Source organism: Struthio camelus, chromosome 20 (assembly GCF_040807025.1).
Source record: "Struthio camelus isolate bStrCam1 chromosome 20, bStrCam1.hap1, whole genome shotgun sequence".
Classification (NCBI taxonomy): Eukaryota; Metazoa; Chordata; class Aves; order Struthioniformes; family Struthionidae; genus Struthio; species Struthio camelus.
Window position 1 is genome coordinate 13,974,101 of NC_090961.1, and position 21,122 is coordinate 13,995,222.

At 41.7% G+C, this 21,122-nt stretch overlaps 1 protein-coding gene across 1 annotated transcript in view; it reads left to right on the top strand.

Annotated features, from left to right (window-relative positions):
• Positions 1-21,122, top strand: part of LOC104139729 (ankyrin repeat and MYND domain-containing protein 1) — a 67,678-nt gene that overhangs the window by 14,495 nt on the left and 32,061 nt on the right. The window contains exons 11-15 of the mRNA XM_068915359.1: positions 1,055-1,186; positions 1,996-2,109; positions 3,759-3,924; positions 4,776-4,842; positions 7,125-7,279. Coding sequence (XP_068771460.1) covers positions 1,055-1,186; positions 1,996-2,109; positions 3,759-3,924; positions 4,776-4,842; positions 7,125-7,279 — 634 coding nt within the window. The remainder of the gene's footprint in view (positions 1-1,054; positions 1,187-1,995; positions 2,110-3,758; positions 3,925-4,775; positions 4,843-7,124; positions 7,280-21,122) is intronic.

Consider the following 21,122-nt stretch of genomic DNA (forward strand, 5'->3'; position numbering starts at 1 on the left):
AAGACCATGGGAAGAACAACTGGAAGGGAGCAAGCAACTGTGTAGCCTAGTGGTTCAGATAATAAGCTAATAGGGCAGGATTTGGGACTAATTTCTGTTTCTCTGGTTGCTTTCTCTTGTACAAAAGCACACTAATAATTCAGTCAGGCACTGTCTTGGAAATGCAGATGTGAACAAAGCAAGGGGAAACCCCTTTCAGCGTTTCTGATGAAATCAAAATTTTACCTTTTGTGCTGTCACTGCAAGTTTTATACTTTGTATTAGGATTAATGGTAGATCATAATAGAAAAGATCTGTTGTATATTGTTACTTTTTAACTATATTTATTTCAGTAGAAAATTATCAGTCATCTATAAAAATAAAAATGGATATAATAGAATATGGAGCTAGATGGACTGTGGAAGTGGATACAGTAGAACTGGATGCAACTGAATACAATAGAAAATAGATTCTCCATCAAATATTTGAACCAGATTCTCCATCAAATATTTGAACCAGAACTTTTTTCCTTATGTTGTCTTTGTTTCTTTTAAAAGACAGTTTAAATTATTTTTCTGGGAAAAAGAATTTACTGCATCTTTGATTTGTTTATAACAGAAAAGATGAAATTTCAGGACTTCCCATGGAACGGGAAGTCCCATATCCAACACATTCTACCGCTTCTCCTGCCTTCTCAGAGGCTGACATCCAATGATCTAATAGACCATAAATATTCAATTTCTCTAATCCTTATCTTTATGGTAAAGCATGAGTGGTTTTAGTATATTTTATGAAAGTATCAGAGCAGGTGTTTTCTAGTGCTACCCTGTAGCATCTTTGACAGTGCTATTTGGTACAGGTATTCCATGATAGCATTATGATTCATAATAAAATCTATTCTCAGGTGGATTAAATTTTTGTGTGCTACTGTATGTCCTGAAGCTATGGCAAATACTAGCAGATATTCAAGTGTATTATGTTAAATGCTGCAAGGCACTAACACTTTAGCGTCTTGACTGGTCTGGCTAGGAACTATCCAAAATGCTTCTCCAACAACTATCTGTTACATCTGCAGGCAGTGATTGAACTCCTCAAACATGGGGCTGATCCGAATCTGCCATTAAGTGGAACAGTAAGAAGTGCCCTCTGTACAGCTGTCAGTACCACATATGAACAGAAGAGAACAGAAGCACAGAGGATTGCTTTGGTGAGAGAACACGTGGGTTTGTCTTTCTGTTTTTAACTTCAGGAAAAGCATCAATTTTTATCAGCTGTGTTAAATTCCGTTTCTCTTTAATGGACAAGCTGATTTTTTTGTTCATTTGTGTCTCTTAAGGATCAGAGGTTTCGTAAGGAAATTCATTTTCATGTTTGAGTGAAAGTGATGGCAATGTCCTTATGTAGAAGAGGAGAAACTGCATTTAAAGCAGATGTGGGGGGTGTAGTCATGCCCATGGCCCTATCAGATCTGACTTACCTTGTTTATAAACACAGCTGGTATCCACTACTGCATTTGATTGTGATATGTAAAGTAGTTGATAAAGTGCACTTTTTCACCTGTGGTGAGGTCAGTGGAAGCATTTGGCCTTGTGAAAATTGGAGTTTTTTTCCTCATCCCACAAAGCACAGAGCTGATCTCATTCAGAATGGAGGGGAGGAAAGCTGCAGTTGAGGAGGACTAGGAGAGGAGGTGATTTCCCCAGCTTGGTTCTGTTCTACCCCTACCTACTAGTTGTCCGTGCTTCATCTGTTGCTGCAAGATTAGATTGTGAAATATCCAGAAATAAATAACAACTGCCTCCAAGAAGGTTTTACTTACAAAAAACATTTAGATTTGACAGTCCATCAATGGCTCTCCAGGGGCAGAAGAAATGCACGATTTGGTACACAAAATAGCCACAGAAACAGATGTTAAGCTCTGATACTCAGTCCTGTCTCTAATTGTGGCATGAGCACAATTTAGTTAGAAAGTTTTCTTTTCATTTGTATGTCTAATGTTTTTCTTTCTTTTTTCAGGTTGATAAACTGCTTGAAGCTGGCGCAGATATCCTTGCACCAGTTACTCTTAGGGAAGGACGGCAAGAAGCAGTGGGAACAGCTGTTGACTATGCCTATTATGAGTATTATCAGGTATGACTTCAATTCCCGTAACTGAAGAAACTATGTTCTTTGCGTTCATCAGAACAATCAGCCTCCTGTGTCCTTATGATTTATCTAAGGGCTTCTTCAGAAGCTTTCACTCAAGACAAATGAAGGGAAAAGTAAATTTTGAGACTCATTTCATTTGCTGCCAAACTTATGACCACCCAAAGTCTGAATACCTCTAGTAGTTTCTGTGAAGGCAATCCCTGTTGTCACATTTCATAGTAAGATTCCATTCATAATTGGTTTGTAAAGAGTTAGTTGTAATCCTATATCCACCCATTAAAAACAAAGTAACATGTTTCCATGAGGCTACAATCAAATAGGAAAAAGTTATTATGAGTAATAAATATATAGTAGGTAATAAATGTAGGTGTGTTATAAGCTATGATAATAAATTACTGATAAGTCAAACTTTAAAGGATTAACCTTTTATTAAAGTAATCCTTAATCATTTATTAATAATTATAAAAAGAATCTCACTGTGAAATATAACTAATAATTTTCTGCCCAGTGGTGTTGGTGTTTGGTTTTTTTTTTTTTGGAATGTATTTGTTTAAAAAATCTTTAAAGTGGTCTGGGATGCTGTAACAGTTTCTGATGAGAAATGATTCTACCTTTGGGTCATATAAGTAATTTTTTGTCATAGCTTTATTGTTAGTAAGAAAGTTTGCATGACAAAGAATCTTTATTTCTTAGCAGCTGCAGAAATTAAATGATTTGGTTCTTGAGAATCATTTGTTCAATAATGCAAAAAATAAATAGAGAATTACTTAATTTATTAAACTGGAAAACTACAGGGATGGGAAGGAAAGCCACACTTTACTGCAGAATGCTTGCCTCTGGGACATAAACAGTAGATGTTTTGAAAAGAGCAAAAGTAATGGTGAGCCTGTGGGCACCTTGCAGTAGAGCAGCCACCTTCAAGCTACCTGAGAAAGTGTAGCATGGTTCCTACGTTCCTGAGATGGGGTACAGCTCATTGCTAATATGGCGCTGTGACTGTGGGATCCATCACTGCATCTCATTGACAGAGCAGCCTACTTGGAGCTAATGTGGTTTTCTGCATCCCGGTTCGGTGTTCCAGGTAGATACTGAAGTTGTTATTCTTTGGCTTGCAATCACAACTGATCCTGAAATAGAAAACAAAATTAAACAATTAGGAGTTGTAATCACTGGCCAAACTTGGTCAGCGTACTCCAGGTATCTTATTTCTTTCCTGCCTTGCTCTGGTCTGCCTTAGGCTTTTGTGTCCAGGGCCTAGTACGCTCCTTATTGGCACTACCAGGAAGCTGTTTGTGAAACAGAGCAACTTAATATTGGCCAAACAGCGCCCTCTAGCAGCCGTTCCGTTTTCAGGAAGCTTTCCTGTGTTCCCAGAAGTGCTGGTAGAGGAGGGGAGCCTTGCAAAATGAGGGCAGCTTTTCCCTTGAAGAAAAATTGTTTTAGTTAACTTGTTGAGCACTCATTGAACAGATAATTGGAATAGCTAGAATTTTTAATATGGATGTCTTCTGTGCCAGGATTAAGCAAGGATGGCACAGTGCTTTTAAACTGGGTTGACTTTAAGTCTGAAACACATGTATGTTGGATTTGGGTTCCCATACATTACCGTATTAACTCCTGGTGTTTTGCAGGACAGGAGAATTGCTCACACACCATACCATGTACTGACAGCATCTGAACGGGAGATTTTTCAAAAGCGCCAGTCACTGCTAGAACACATCACTGCAAAGCTCCGTGAGCGTGTCATCCTGAAAGAGAAAGAATGGGATCAAGAAGAGCTGAGAAGATCCAAGAAATGTTAGTTCAAGCTTAAGGCTAGCATTGCCTGCTACTGAAAGGAAATTTACTGTTGTTAGTTCTAGTATTGTTGTCTGAAAGGACAACTGTTTCTCAAAACCACTCCTACATATGCAGTGAGGAGAGGTAGGGTTTCTACAAACGTTAAAGAGAATGAATAAGTCACTATGAAGGAAATTTTGGATATAAGCTTAGTGCCTGTCTACTGTTTCCTGGTAAATTCCTATACAATCTATTACTATATGTTATGGAGTGATTGAGGGAGCTTGTTCCTCTTGCACAGATGGACCTTTGAATTGCTTTGCATTCAGTGCAGGTAACAGTATGCATTCAACAGTAACTGTGGACAGCTAGCATGTGTCCATTCCCTATGGCAACTTGCTCCCAGGTCCTTTGCTAGGATTCCCATTGTATTGATGCTCCTCTACTATTAGAGTGGTCACAATAAATATGTAAATTAAGGTGATTTGAGTGACTTCCTGAGTACTGCTCAAATATGTGGTGAAGCCAGGCTTAGAATCTAGATCTACCAATACCACTATAATCTTGAAAATGTTTTGTATACTCACTGTGAAAAATATTCAAATGAGGAGTAGAAAGCCATGTTACCTATAACTATTATGCCTCACATTTTCCATAATCTTACTTTCAAGAAGGATGTTATTTTTGTTTGTCTAATGCACATCATCATATTGATTTAAGTTTGTCCAGTTGATCAACAACTGTCCTGTGACCAAACAGAGTTGTAATGAAAGGGATCTTGTGACTAATGTTCTAATTCTCAGATCCAAAGTAGGAATACTGATTTTTTTTTTTTTCCCCCTCCTCCCCTTTTCCTTATGTTGGTGTAGTGGATTCAAATATTCGTACATGTACTTTAAAGAAGAAATGGGGGAACCATCATGCAGAAGAAGTGAGGTAGGTGAAAGACGCTGCACGCAAGTGTTAACTGTTCTTAGCCAAAAATATTATATCCTGTTTTTCCCTCACCAGGCCTAAGGTCACCTTACCATGTTTTTTCTTTTCTACCTGTTTCCTCTTTAGTCTGTCCAGTCTTGTCAGCTACAGATAGCTTCTTTCTTTGTTCTGATCACATCACTCCTTTTCAGCTTCAGACTCTGGTGGGAGAATCTGTATAATATTCAGTCATCTTGAGATAAGCAGTGTGTCCTGGTATTTTAAACTAATTCCTAACACCAGTGGCTTAAGGGTAGCTAACAAATACTAAGAAATGGACACACACAAGTTTTGTAGCTTGCATTTCTGGTCTCTAAATCGGGAAAGACTTCTAGAAGTTGAACATTAATCTTGGAACTGTAGCATGAACAGCAGTTTGAGTAACAGTGGAAATACCTGTCTCAAGGATACTGAACTCTATCATCAGTTTCTTCCACTGCAAGGAACTTGCAGTGTCCTGAACTTTCTCTCAGTATTTGAATCGAATGACGGTAACATCATTGTCAGGAACTGGGGCACTTTTGCGGGCATAAGTTGTGAGGTAGCATTTCTGCTGAGCCAAAATGGATCAACAGTAGTATAAGATGCAGAAATAGCCAGAAGAATGTAAACCAAGAACCAACATGAAATCTAGAAGGTTAAAACAGCATACAAGCGTTCTACAAATAGATGCAAGGGATAACTTGCAGGCAGAGATGAAATTCAGTGAAAATTGCTAGCCATTGCCTTTGCTAGAATTGTGCAAGTTATGTTTTCTCAGTTAGTTTAAACAACTACTGTCTGTTCACTGTAACCCAAGAAGGGGAATTTTCCATAAACTTCCAAATGCAAGGCTTGTATCATGTTCTCAATATACAGCCCTAGGCAAATTTCCAAGGTTATGGTTTGTAATTGGGCAGGCCTTTAAATTTACAGCCGAAGGAGACAGCAATTGGCAAACAAGTTACTTCAGGGATCCTGCTACTCTTCCCACAAAACTCTTTCCCTGCAAAGGCCTAATTCCACCCGAGCTACTTGTTTAGCACCTTGTGTTCTTGGCTCTGTGGAAGGACGGGAAAAATTTACTTGCTTATCTGTACGGTAATGATTTCCTTGATATCACTATTCATATTTAGCTGTGGCTTATCCTCTGCTGCTTACCACTATGCCCACACAGTAGCTATCCTCTCACAGAACACTTATTAACTCTCATGGAGCTGATCCTTGTTCTTTTTCTCTTCTGGGGACTCTGCAGAAAACTCACTGTAGTTTCCAATTCAAGTTGGAGGAATTTTTTTTTAAGACCCCTATTTGACTCTGCTTTGAGTGGATACTGACAGGAGTTGTCTGGGTCATTACCTGCTGCCTGCCTAGTGAGCCATGTTGGCTATACTGGCTCTGTTAGTAGAAGGCTGAAGCAATGTATTTAATGGAGTCCATATCACATGGCTAGAATGCTATAAAATCAGATTTGTTATTATGTGTAATAGATCCAATGTTGCCTCTGAAAACCCTGAATTATTTGGATGTCTCTTAGCTTTTCTTTAAAATTATACTAACACATGAATGAATCTATTGCATGAAATAGCCATTGGCTTTATCTTGTGGTCAAATTTCACAGGCTCAGAACAATTTGGCTCAGACCATACTAAGGGAATCAGTCCTGTAAAGGATTCTTAAGTGCTTTAAAAAGGATATAGATACATAGGCAAGCTTGCACTTACTAGCATTCTGCTTTCCAATCCCATTGAAAACCTTTACCCAAGCACTCTTTGTTGCTTGTTCCAGCTTTGGAATAATTGCTGGGTTGCAGTGACGTAGCTGTAGCCCTGTTTGCCTCTGCAATATTCCAATAGGTTCTTCAGTTTTTTTTAAGTCTGCCTGTTTCGCTTTATTTCTGGCCACATATCTTCTGGCCTGCTCACCAGTTTGAAGCTGAATACCTCCAGACCCAGTTGTTACGAGCAGAATAAAGCACACAATGCACTAGGATGTGGATGTTGGGTTGGGAAATGTTTGGGCATGTTCCTCACTAGGACGTTTGACTTTTCTGCGGACTGGTGTGCAGTCTGGTCCCCACATACTCCTATGATACACTGCGAGGTCTCCTGTTTCTTTATCCTTAAATATTATGACATTTATATTTCTATATTGTGAGCCATTTTGATTTAATTTTACCATGATGAACAAGCATGCTGTCAGACTAAGAAAAAACTTTAAACAAGCAATATTATGCTTTCATTTTACAACTGCCTTTGTTCTAGGATACCATTCTTTAAATACTGCTATCAGTGCGGACGTTCTGTTGGTGTTCATCTGACACCTTGCATTCATTGCCATGAAGTCTTCACTTGCAGTGAAGCTTGCAGAAGGAAATCCTGGAAGGAGCGGCATAGGCGTGAGTGTTCAGGATTGCTGGGTAGGTCTTACTGTCACTTGTATGTGTGTACGGTTGTTTCCACATGTTTTACTGACCTGAATATGTCTTCCTTGTAATGGCCCAGTAAAATGTGTTTTAGTTACACATTTAAACAAAAAAATCAATTCATTCACTTGAATAGCTGTGTTTTTATAAAACCATCAGCTGTAAGAGAGTGGCTACAGTCAGTTTCAAGAGCAAAGAATCTTTCAGGTGAGTGCAGAACCAAAGAAATAGGCTCCCCAAGACTAATGTTTGTTACTGAATCATAAATATACAACTTTCCAGGCTGAAAGACCTCAATACGTCTAACAAGCTAGGAGGAATGAGGCTTTCAGTACAAACTCTATCTGTATATTAGAATAGAAATCTATGAGATTTCTGACCTTTGTGTATTGAATCATTGATACCGCACTATTGTGGTTCTTGAAAACTGCAGCATTTATCACTGATTTAAAAAAAAGGAGGCCACATTACACACATGAGCATGCTACACAGCGGTAGAAGACTGACATAGTGGATTTATACAAGAAATTAAAATACTATCACCATATCGGATGCTCACATAGAATGAATGAGGAATCTGTGAAATGTGAAGATAAATAAGGAACTGCTGCTGTTCTGAGACTGATCTATCTTTTAGTGGCTGTCCAACCCCTAAAGAGTCAATCCAGGATGGGACTTTTAAATCTGGGTACAGGTAAAACCTGTGGAGGGAGTGAAGCCTGTCCAACTGGAGATGATTTATATCAAGCATACATGCTTACCAGTATGGGCTCTAAATGTCTTCTAGTATTTTTCACAAGATAAGACATCAGTGGTGTACTTCCCAGATTATATGTGAATAAATGGAGCTGCTCTTAATAACAGGAGATTTCCCTTGCATCTTAATCAATGCTTTTTTTTCCTTTATTTTTTTTCTGTTCCTTTCATAAAGTTTTGTCACACTGCTGCATGCAGTTAGAACTTCTGAGTTTCACTCTTTTCTGGAAGCTACCTTTTGCTCACTTATACACTTCTGCTTTTGCAACATGTGATGTACGAGAACTGCAGCACATGTATACAGAATACTCTGTTTTTAATACTATTTTTTCATATGTTTGGGATAGAAATGAGGAACAGACTTAGAAAAGGGAAGTCCTGAAGACTGTGAATTGGAACCACCAGAAGACAATAAAAATTATCTGGGAGAATGGTAGAGGCTTCTGGAAAAACAGCAGGGTGCAAGCCACAAAAGGGTAACAGTAACCAGCTTGAGTTCAATCAGGCACATAATGTGTTGCTGACTGTCTTGCACTCTAATAGGCATGTTGACTTCTCTAAGCAGCCATCATGGGCCAGTCAAAGCAGGACCCTGGAATGGAGACAAGAGTAGCAGCTACTCCACTCAGCTTAATTTTTGTATCATCCCAAAAGTGATAAAGAAGAATAATGAAGTGATAATAAAAAAACATGTTGAGAGCAGAACATGCCCTGTGTAGCTGCTGTAGTAGCAGCAAATAAAGCTGAAGGACACAGGTCAGATCTGATAAATTACAGCCCAACCCACAGACAGCAGAGATTTTACCACTTTAATGGCAATACATTACTTATTTATATTAAAAGATGCTAATTTGAGGAAAAGATTAGGAATTTTCCTAAAATATGAAAGGATTAGATATCTGATCAAACTCTCAGACCAATGAAATATTTGAGCTTTCTTGATTAGTGAAATTAGTACATACATATCTTGCTGTGAAAATGTCTTTGCTGGCAAGGTGTTCCTTAGTCAAATTTTTTTCAATGGTTAATCAATTCTGGAACTTCCGACAGATGGAAGAATTCTAGATACGTGTATTTCGAGGCATGCTTTTTGTTTTCCTGAAACCAAAATGAAAGACTGAGCTTGTAAAGATAAAGCCAGGCAGAAGCACTTATTGCCTAAATGGCATTACCTTTCCCTTTTGCTTTTGAAGATCTGAGCAGCTCAGTAGTTAGAGGTTGGGTGAGTGAGCATCTTTCATAGGAGGAAAGGCTGAGAGCGCTGTGTCTGTTGAGCCCGGAGGAGAGAAGACTGAGGGAGGATCTCATGGATGCGTTTAAAATATCTGAAGGGAGGGTGTCAAGAGGATGGGGCCAGGCTCTTCCCAGTGGTGCCCAGCAACAGGACAAGAGGCAATGGGCACCAACTGACACACAGGAAGTTCCGTCTGAACATGAGGAAAAACTTCTTCACTGTGAGGGTGACTGGGCACTGGAACAGGTTGCCCAGAGAGGTTGTGGAGTCTCCATCCTTGGAGATGTTCAAAAGCCACCTGGACGTGGTCTTGGGCAATATGCTGTAGGTGACTCTGCTTGAGCAGGGGGCTTGGACTAGATGATCTCCAGAGGTCCCCTCCAACCTCAACCGTTCCATGTGATTCTGTGTAAATACAGAAAAATATAGTGGAATGTATGAGGCTTAAAACCACAGCAGATGAGTTTTTGTTCACCTGAAATCAGCATACTGACAAACAAAAATACTGATTACGGGAATTTACTATGGAGAGAATAGACATCAAACTGTAAGGAAAAAATGGTAGATAGTATGGCAGCTGTAAACAGAAGGAATCAAAGAGGAAAAAAATTACATCAATTTAGAAAAGGGAGTTCTACTACTTTGTCTTTAAAAATGGAAAGTGTTATAGATGCAGTCTTTCCGCAGGGATATTTGAGTTGGGTGATGATAAGATGTACAGCTAGTCATTGTGTAGGCTACTGCTTAAAGAAGTAATCTCATTCTTATATGGAAAATGCCAAATGGATGGTTCTACTGGGAACTAAAGTATTCTCAAAAAAGGAGAAGAAGAAAAACAAAATGAAAGAAAACTAAAAAAAAATGGCAGGTACTAGGAAGGAAAGGAAAAGACATTAAATAGAAAGAAATGGTGGACTCCAGAAAGAAATGGTGGTTTCTAGATAGGAAAAATGCAAATGATATAGGTGGTAGGGACTGACAGTGAATAGGCGAGAATAGAAAGAGATGTAGCAGGGAGTGACAGGGAATGTAAGTGCTGCACAAAGAAACATGAAGCTGAAGCAGTTGGAAGCCTATATTGGACCTTGTGTGTAGGGTATGCTCACAACAAAAGACAGAACACTAGGCAGGATGGTCCATCTGTCCAGGTGCAGCAGGAGTCTCCACTGCAGGTGTCCCCATAGCTTAATCAAGCCATACTTCTGAAGCCTGTCTTTTGTCCTTTGTTTATAAGCTATATGTGAACCACAAGCAGGTTGGTGATCCCTATCTCTCCTCATTCTTCTCATGTGGTAACCCTGCCAAACCATCTGGTGATCAAACAGGGGCTTCCCTGGCTACAAGGAATGCACCAAAACACCACAGTTAAAAGTTCACTGGCTAATGATACCCGTACAGTGTATGTGCACATTCTTGTTACAGTACAGATGGAATAGTAGGCAATGATGGAGAATACATGGGAATAGAAGGAAATGATGGGAAATAGAGAATGATAGGGAATATATTGGGAATAGATGGGGATGATGGAGGAAATTAGTAGAAATGATAGGGAACAAATGGATTAATAGGGTATTGTAGGGAACAGATGGGAAATAGAAGGGGGATAGTAAGGAATAGCTAGGAATAGAAAGAAATTATGAGGAATAGTTATGAATAGAAGGGAATGACGGAGTAGAAGAGAATGATGCACAATGACAGGAACTAGAAAGAAATTGAATATGGAAGGGAGTAGAAAGACAGGAAAGCATGCAAAAAGATGATTGAATGGAAGGAAACAGAAGGAAAGGACAGGCCCAGTTTAGACGTGTTGTATCTGTGAAGAGTGAAATTGTCGTTATCATGTCACAGAGTAACATATGGATAGTTTTGGCCTTCTGTCAGCTTGGGGGCACTTGAAATGGTTACCTAGATGCTACACACTGGAACCATCTGTCAGCAGACTTAATATAGTTTTTAAAGTATTTTGATGGAGATGCAGAAAAACAGTCCTGAATGTACTGTGAAGTATACCGTCTACCAAACTATACACTGGTTTGATAGATAGACCTTAGTGGTGGATAGACCACTTCTAATCTGTCAGCTTAAAAAAAGAGTTTTCCAGAGAGCAGGAACTGCAAGAACTTGCTAGTGAACTCTTTACTTCTACTTTTCCCATAAAAATATAAAATCCAGAAGATCCTTACAACACTCTTTAAATCTCCAGTAATGTTTTAGTTATGGGTTTTTTCTAAGTTACAAGGCATAGGAAGCTGGTCAAGTCATTCCAGCTAAACAGTGCTAACAACGGAGCCCTGAAATGCTGTCAAGCTTCTTTGTTTAAGAAAAAGTGATCAAACCAACCTGAAAACCCACAAAATAATTAAAAGTTTATAAAGCTCAGGTTTCTGTTTTTACTCTTATACATAAGTATTAAAAATTTGTAAATTTCTGACCTGTATAAATCATTCTCCAACTACTGAGTTTGGTTTTTTTTTTTTTTTTTGGTAAATGTATTAATTCCCCCACCTCCACAACTAAATAAACTTCACTGTATGTGTAGCTGTTTAGCAGCTTTCTCACACTATTGTGAATATTTCTGTAGAAGTGTATAATCCCTTGTAATTGTTTATAATATATTGTCTACTGTATATTCCAGAATCTCTTTATATATTGTTTTATTGCTGCTAAAGATGATATATCTATGTCTATGGCCAAGACATTCTAAGTTTGAAGGAAGGTCAATTAGCGTTTTTCATTTGGTGTGGGGATGATGACAAATTAGATTTCTGATCTGTTGTCTGTCCAAAAGCTGTGATAAGTTTCTGCTACGATTAAAGCTGGCAGAATACACAAGCTTATTTAGATTAGAGAGTTATAGAATGATTAATAAAAGCACATGGTTATTCCGGTATTAACCAAATGTTTACTTGATTTTAAAAAAAAAATCTATATGGAGGGCCTTTAATAAAGGTCCAATTTCTCAGAAACTTCTACTGCAACTGCTATAATGCTGTTGGAGATAAATGGTAGTGGGAAGCACCTGTTTCTAGAGCTGCTTTTAAACAAAAACAGAGATTTAAAAACTCTTTTCTTAATAACCCAAGTTAAGTGCCATCAGAAGATTATCCAGAAAATCTGTGAAACTTTTTTTTAAACTGCTGAAGGGACTCTCAGCATCTTTTATGTCCTGTATCTATTCAGAAGGCACAGTAGTAAACTGAAGAGACCTAACCGTCTCTCTTCAATCTTCTCAATGCTCTTCCTTAGTTCTGTTTTTTTGGCAGTTCTGGGTGACGCCCTTTCAAGCACAGTTGTGTCAGCCTCTTGAAGCTGTGCTTATGTCTGTTGCGTTGCACTCAATGGAGCAGTACAGAACCTCTGTGATCGTCAGGCCCCTGTTGTATAATGTACAATTTAAGTCTGTTTTTCAGCGGTACAGCTAGGAAACACTTTTAAGAGTTCATGGACCAAGTATGAGTATGTTTATGTACCAATATTTTTGCCTGGTAATAACAAACTTTTATTTTTAACCAGTGTCTTCCTTCCTCCTTAATTTTAAGGTGCAAGGGATTTGGGGGGGGAGGGTATGGGAGTTGTTTTGTTTCTTTTTCCTCTCCTATGGTTGTCTTGCATTTAAAATGACCTGAAATTCCCCAGCTCAGATCAGTTTGAACAATTCAGTCTGTTACTCTGAGAACCTCTTAACCTTCCCCTCCACGACCTTTTCAGTTCCTTTCCTTTTCGGTTCCTTTCTCTTCTCTTCTCTTTACTTCTTCTCCCTCTCCCTCCTTCTTTTGACTTTATGACAATGTAATTGACATTTATTTTGCATCCTATGAGAGAAATTCTCAAGGTTTAACTGAGTCCTAAAGTAACAAATAGTCAGCTTTAACCGCAGTATTAAGACACTTAAATATATTTACAAGAAGAAACAAGTATCACTTGCACTCCTGTATGCAGTCATTGTTGACTAGGAAGTTATAGGTAGTAAGTAGGTAGCCGTTGCTGTCTGAGAAAGAGATGGTGTGTCTGTTGACATGACATTGGATAAACTGAGCCACAATAGGAACATTTTAAGTCTTGTACCTATATCTAGTTTATTGTTCCTAGAGAAACCAAAAGTCACCTGCACAAATATGGTGGTTTATTTTGCAGAGAAGAGTAGAGGTCAAGCACCTCTGGATGCAGGCAGTGCAGCATGCAAAAAGGATGCCATTGGCAAAAAGGGGGAAAAAAGAAAAGAAGAGAAAGAAGAAAGGCAACACAGAAGAAAAAGTAAAGTTAGGAAGGGTGGAAGACAGCATCACAAGAAGGATGACTAACTTGTTTCAAGTCACACCTACTATTACGTGGACAAAATTTTTGTAGGATTGTATCCTTTCTGCCTTGTACACCGCTTCTAGGAAGGTTAAAAATGACTTAATTTGACAAGTTTTGAGAAACTAAAGCCAAAGTGTCTTTCCAAGATGCTACATTTGAGCTAAAGGACAGGTAATTCTACTAGATTCATTGAAGCCAACCTGGGAAGGGAGGTACATACAACTTAGGTATTAAATAGATTTACTATTAAAAATATAGCAAACTCCACATTGGTTTTACTGGTCTAGTGCAATATATATGTATTTTTAAACCAATATGGCCCATAATTAAACTTCTTTGCATATATGTCCTTTGGTGGGGGACAGAGGGCCCACATGCAAAACTAACTTGCTATCTAAGGAGGTTTACTGCTTGCTGGGGGCTCAGATTTGGGATGCTGTAGAGAGATTGCTGAGGCTTGTCCAGTCATTGGACTATTACCCCTTTTTGCCCATCCACATGCACATTAATGATCCTACCAGGAATCTTTGAGCATACCAAGAGTGACTACATGGCTCTGGGGATGAGGAGGGAAGTCGTGGGGGACTAGGTAGTTTCCTCCTTGATGGACTGTCTGGTTGGATAGATGAGGGGAGAGCAGTGGATGTTGTCTACCTGGACTTCAGCATGGCTTTGGACACTGTCTCCCATCACATCCCCCTAAGCAAGCTGAGGAAGTATGGGCAAGATGAGCAGACAGTGGAGGTGGATTCAAAACTGGCTGAATGGCAGAGCTCAGAGGGTTATGATGAGTGTTGCAAAGTCTAGTTGGAGGCCTGTAGCTAGCAGTGTCCCCCAGGGGTCAATACTGGGTCCAGTCCTGTTCAGCTTACTCATCAGTGACCTGGAGGAAGGGACAGAGTGCACCTTCAGCAAGTTTGCTGATGATACAAAAGTGGGAGGAGTGGATGATACGCCGGAGGGCTGTGCTGCCATTCAGAGGGACCTGGAGAGGCTGGAGAGCTGGGCGGAGAGGAACCTCATGAAGGTCAACAAAGGGAAGGGCAGGGTCCTGCCCCTGGGGAGGAATAACGCCATCCAGGCCCCAGTACAGGCTGGGGGCTGACCTGCTGGAAAGCAGCCCTGCAGAGAAGGACCTGTGTGTCCTGGTGGACAACAAGTTGAGCATGAGTCATCAATGTGCCCTCGTGGCCGGGAAGACCAGTGGTCTCCTGGGGTGCATTAGGCGGAGTGTGGCCAGCAGGTCGAGGGAGGTGATCCTCCCCCTCTGCTCAGCCCTAGTGAGGCCACACGTGGAGTGCTGTGTCCATTTCTGGCCTCCCCGGTACAAGAGAGATATGGGCAAAGTGGATTGAGTCCAGCAAAGAGCTGCTAAGATGATGAAGGGATTGGAGCATCTTTCATAGGAGGAAAGGCTGAGAGCGCTGTGCCTGTTGAGCCTGGAGAAGAGAAGACTGAGGGAGGATCTCATGGATGCGTTTAAAATATCTGAAGGGAGGGTGTCAAGAGGATGGGGCCAGGCTCTTCCCGGTGGTGCCCAGCAACAGGACAAGAGGCAACGGGTAGAAATGGAAACGCAGGATGTTCTGTCTATTCAGACAGAAATATTTATAAAGAAAATTTTTTTTTTTACTATGAGTGTGACTGGGCACTGGAACAGGTTGCCCAGAGAGGTTGTGGAGTCTCCATCCTTGGAGATGTTCAAAAGCCACCTGGACGTGGTCTTGGGCAATATGCTGTAGGTGACTCTGCTTGAGCAGGGGGCTTGGACTAGATGATCTCCAGAGGTCCCCTCCAACCTCAGCCATTCCATGTGATTCTGTGATTCTGTTGCTTTGAAGGGAAGTCATAGGGAATAGGGGTGGGTGGGGAAGGAACATTCGCTTCAGGATGATGGTGGTTCTTGGTATTTTGGTTTTTAAAATCCTAGTGCTTTAAAAGGATTTTTGATGGAGTCTAAAATGAACAAACATTCCGTCTCTGTAAAGTGAGAATCAGAAAGACAGAGTAGTGGATTTAGAATTGTCTTTCTTTCAACCTGCTCTTTTGTCCCATTTTTTTTTATGTTTTAAGTAAGACTGAGGGTCATTAAAGGCTTTGAGAGTACATTTACTTATTGTTTACAGATGTTGAGCAGCCTATTGGTGGGGGCCATAGAATAGCAAAATGAAGTCCCTCTTTGCTTAAAACAGATGCATTTCTGTCTGTATTCCTCATCTATTCCCTGACATTCCCTATTATTCCATCTGTTCCCTATCATTGTCTTCTTTTCCCCATAATTTCTACTCCCTAATTTCCCCATCATTCCTGACTATTCCCAATATATTCCCCATCATTCTTTTCCCATCATTTCCTTCTTTTCCTATGTATTCTCCATCATTGCGTAACATTTCATCTGTAGCAAGAATGTGCACATGGCTAGGTGAATACTGTTAGCAGGTAAACTTTTAAGCCTATTAAATGTTGATGCTTACATCAAAGCATGGGGAGGAACACGTGGGGACCCTGCTTACCTCTCTTTCTTCAATCCTGCATGGCTGGGAGATGGAGTGTGACAGGACTTTTCTGGTTGCTCAGAAATCAGCCACTCAAGTCTGCCTATAGTGTACCTATAGAACCCTTAGGAGTTCTGCTAAACTCACTTGCCACTGGGAAATCCATGTTGCTCCTGATGTTAGTGCTGACAAGTTAGTTTGTCATGACCTTTAACTGCATGATTTGATGGCGAAAGGTTTTAACTGGTTTGGTAACGTCCGTCTCTACCTCTAGATCGTTGTTCTCACTGGCTAGACCATATCCCAGCACCTAGGGGAGGTAATGATGAATGAAAGCAGCAGGTTTATCAGCCTTGCGTGAATCTTAAGTTCACCTCTTTCTAGGATGGATGCCAGTGATACTCCATCATCTTTCAAACACAGAGAAGTTGTAGATCAGTGGTGTCGTTAATGTACCTACTGATTTTGTTAAACAGGCTCCCCATGTTAGTGGTATGTTTGTGTTCTCTGCTACCCTGTGGTGTTAGTCTGAGGCACCCTCAATTCCTGTTCATCTCCCCAGGAAATGAGGCACTGAGGCAAGCAGAGGAGGCTCCACAGCTGGCTGTCCAGAGAAGGGAATCCATAAGGCTGTGGAAATCTATGTCCGCACTTTGCCATATGATGCTGCAAGATGATCATGTTAGGGACAAAGTAGCCAGCTGCAGTCAAACAAGCCATGCTATCTGAGGCCAGAACCTTTCCAAGCCTAGATTATCTTCCTGAAGCTGGACTTCAGCCTCCAGGTGTTGCTCTACAGAGAAGCCATATGGCTTCCTGGAGAGCTCCACAGGAAAACAAGGAGCAGAGCAGTCTGTGTTGCCTTGACTCCTATTAGAAGCTCATGTTTCTTCTAGCTCCCTCCTGGGGCACAGAAGAGGCCATGGGGAGAGACCCTTTTCATTGGGTCTGAAAGCCCCATCCTGCACAAGCCAGGGTGACACCGCTCCACCTGAGCAGCTCAGCAGTGGTAAGAAGCCTGCTTTGACCTCAGTTGCTAAGGAAGGCTTGGGGAGAAGAAACCTCTACCCATACACTCTTCATGCCAGTCTCACAGTCCCTCCTCCATTACAGCTGTTGCAACTCTCCACTCCTCCCCTCTCCAGGGCAAAGGAACAGGAAAAAGAGGGAATTTCCCTAAACTGCAAAGAATGTGGCTCCAGCAGAAGAGTTACAGAATTACCCTGTGAGCTGCCCTAGGGACTGAAACGCATTCCCTATCTCTGGGCTGTCTTTTTCCTGACCCTCCAAAGCTCACATATTGCTCAGTGCAGATATCACAGGTTGCCAGGAAAGATGCACAACAGTTTGGAGATTTCGTTTAATTCAACACAAGAACACTTTGGCATCACAGCTGGCAGGTGCTGGTTTGCTTTGTGCTGGACTGGCTCTCTAGCCCTGAGAAGTAAAAAGAAGTTCAGTTTTATGTACAGGAAGAAAGCAAGGAAATACAGCAGGCCTAGTGCAGGCCAGGTATTAGTGGAGCTGCTTTGACTAGCATTTCAGTGGTCTCTGTGATATGGCACAGGCACTCCTACCCAAGTCAATGGCAAGTCCCCAGTGCAACTAATCAGCCAGGGGCTGAGTCAGGTGGTGGCAGGGCCTGAGACCTTGGACTGAATAGGTATCAACCCCCAGGGCAAGGGGTCTTGGTGGCTGTGCTCTGAGAGGGTAGGACAAACTTGCCAGTCCAAAAATGGAGAACGGAACATTGGACAAATCCTTTTGTCTTCAGCCACCAAAGCAGAAATCCTATTCTGAGTGATCAGCATCTCCCCCTTGAATTAATGGCTGTCTGACCAGCAGCAAAGATGCAAAAGCCTGCTACTGTCCCTCCCATGAGAGGTGCCCGGAGAAGTCCTTCTAGGTGCTGCTGGAGGTGGAAGGAGAGAGGGAGGTGGAAGGAGAGAGGGTTATGTTTAGGGTTAGGGTTAGGGTTACAGTTAAATATAGCTATTTACTCACTTGAGCCTCCTCTTCATGATCCCTCTATCTACTGATCTCTCTTGTCTGTCCCTGCATGACCTTCTCTACCAGAGATATCACTGCTGTGAGCAATGCCTGCATTTTCCTAGGAGAAATGTGCCTGCAGGCAGAAACCCTCTCTCACACTCTGGTTGAGGCCTTCCTGCCTTTCACCTTCCCCAGGCCTTGCATACAGAGTCTCACTGGTGCCCACAGCACCCTTCAACTCAGGATGAGGTTTAGGCATTTGCTTTGGGCTTCAGAGAAGCACCTGGAGTTGGGGGCTCCTGACCCCCGGTCTCCCCATGGCTTGACAACCCAGAGGATAGCCATGGCTCATGGATTTGGATCCTTGACCCTGCAGATGGGTGCTGCTCAGCTGCCCCTGGCCTTGGTGCGACCTGGTGCACACTTACCTTTTGGGGGGTATCTCCAGCAAGCTGTCACCCTCCTCCTCCAAGGATGATTCTCCATCTTCTTTCCAGTTCCCCATCATTCTCTCCATGAGATCTGGGCTGGTCACCTTCCTCCTCATGGTGGCAGAAGGGGTGGGAGCAGTGCCCCAATAAGCAGTGGGTTTCTGCATAGGAAGGAAGAATCTCAGACAAGCGTGCTGCAAAGAGGTGGGGTGGTTTCCCAGCATATAGATTGCAGAGGTGACTTCTGGCCAGGATACTGTCACAGTAGAGGGGGAACCAGAAGAAAGATCCCAACATGCCCCAGGAGCTGGATGCTGGAGTCTGACTGCATTGCCCAGTTGACCCTTCTCTCATGATCTTACTCCTGACATCCTAGATAAGGGGAAGGAATTGCCATTTGCACATGAGGAGCTAAGAAGGAACTCTTCAGTGGTGGCTGGCATCTCAGATCAAAGTTCCTGACGGCCTCTTCCGACCTTAGGCTATGATTGAGCATCAGTGGTCACTGCCCCCACTTATATCTGCTCCTACAGCTGGCATAACCCTTGCAACCTTTGGGGGAGCAAGGCAGCAGGACTACCATAGAGGCAAAGGTTGCCTGCTCTCTTATTCCCATCTGAAGGTGATTGCTGTCCCACTGCTTAAGACTAGTGGAAAACTCTGAGGAGAAGCAACATTGTGTGGTAATATGTGTCCTTCCTTCACCAAGAGAACCTATTTCTGATGTTTTTGTGCCTGTTATATATGCTTTTGTAAAACAATTCCATAGCTTTGACAAGGAAGTTACCAGAGTGGGAATTTGTTTTGTTGTTGCTGGTGGTGGTTTTTTTAAAATGATTTCTAATCAAAAGCCCTCACATCTTTTCAGAACTCTTTTCTTTCCACTTCATCCAGCAGTTAGCTATAATAACTCAGTAGATACAGTTTCCACCATTATGCAAGGGCAAAAAGTAGCATGCAATTTAGATGGAAGTGTGGGCAGAGGGCATACCAATGATCAGCATGGAAGGCCTCTAGTATTCCATAGGCATGCTTACAACACTCATTCCCAAATCTTTTTGTCCAATGAAGTGAAAGTTAAAGACTTCATCCTTTGTGCACTGAGACAAATACAATTTTTTTTAATGTCAGCATGCTCGCAAGGAAATCCTAGTGCTTCAGTTAAAAACTAAGCTTCCAGAAAATGTGCCTTCCTGTTACAAATAATGTTCCTGATCATGCTAATACAGTGAAGAGTAAATAAAAGAACTATCTACCTTAGAGGCAGTCTAGATATGGCTCAAGTCATTGGACTATGAACACTTGTGTCCAAATGCAAGTGCGGGCACCTGAAACAGAGGCTGTCTGGGTTCAGGGGAGGGATGATCAGTGTATGCCCTCACCACGGCAGATTGCTGTTTTTGTCCTTTGGCTTTTTGTAACTACTTCTCCCTTATAGTAATAACCAGCTAAGCATGACAGACAGTAGTCACCTGCCCTGCAATTTTGCAGCAATGATGCCATGCTGACTTGGAGACCTTCAAAGTTTGACTCCTCTGGAGGAGAGAAATGCTATTTTTCTGAATGTTTCAAAATGTTTCTGGTACCTGAGCTTTCCACAGATGTTCCCTTTCCCTCCTTGCTGTCGATGAAGGCAGCCTTGTCCTTGCTGTCTGCAGGTACTTCTTACGTAAAGCTTCCCAGTGTGTACTTTGATCCCTCCTCGTATGGAGAGAGTAGAATTCCTGAATGACCACAGAAATTTAACAGCAGCAGTGTGAGTCTCACCTGTGTTTTGTGGTATTTTTTTAGTTTTCACCCACTCTTCTGCCCCTTGTCTTCAGCCCTTCTGTCAGCCGTGTTTGTTTCTCAGTTATAAGAGGCACAACCAAAGCACAAGCTGACCAATGATCTGAACTATTTCCTATCCCAGAAAAGCCTGGCATTTTTATTTCCCGTTATGGACAGTACCTTTTTATCTCCATTAAGAATAGGGCCAGAGAAGATAGTCTGATGTGTTGCATGAGATGACGAGAGCAAAGGACAGACTCCAAAAATACAAACAACTGAACGTATGTGGTTTGAAGGAAGCTCCGGAAGAAATCACTTAATGTTCAAATGAGCACACATAGATATTTCAGACTCTGCAGCCATATAACTGTGCTTTTCTACAATGAATTATGACACAAGAATTACATCACTCTGTATCATGTACCTGTTCTGCTCTCTTATGACTTCCACAAACAGTTTGTGCAGTTTGGGGTCCAGCCACAGAAATGTCATTGTCTTTGCTATTCTTTTTCCTGGACATTCTCCACTGCAACACAGCCAGCTCACTGCAGACGTACAGCAAGAGGAGTTAGTGGGAGCACAGGGAAGATCTCCATCCTTTGCTCCCAGACTGGGCACCCACCTCTGCCGCAGGAGGTGGCTCTACCAGAGAAACATATGTTGGAACAGCCCTTCCTTCCCCTGGTGCTGCTGGGGGTGGAAGGAAGGGCGTTGCCTGAGGGGAACCACCACTCATATCTGGATATATTTACCACTTCAGCTTATCTTCCCGATCCCTCTCTTCATGTCTGTGTCCCCTCTGCCTTCGGTCAACCTGTCCCAGGATGCACGCCAGTACCTCGAGCAGGGCCTGGCTTGTC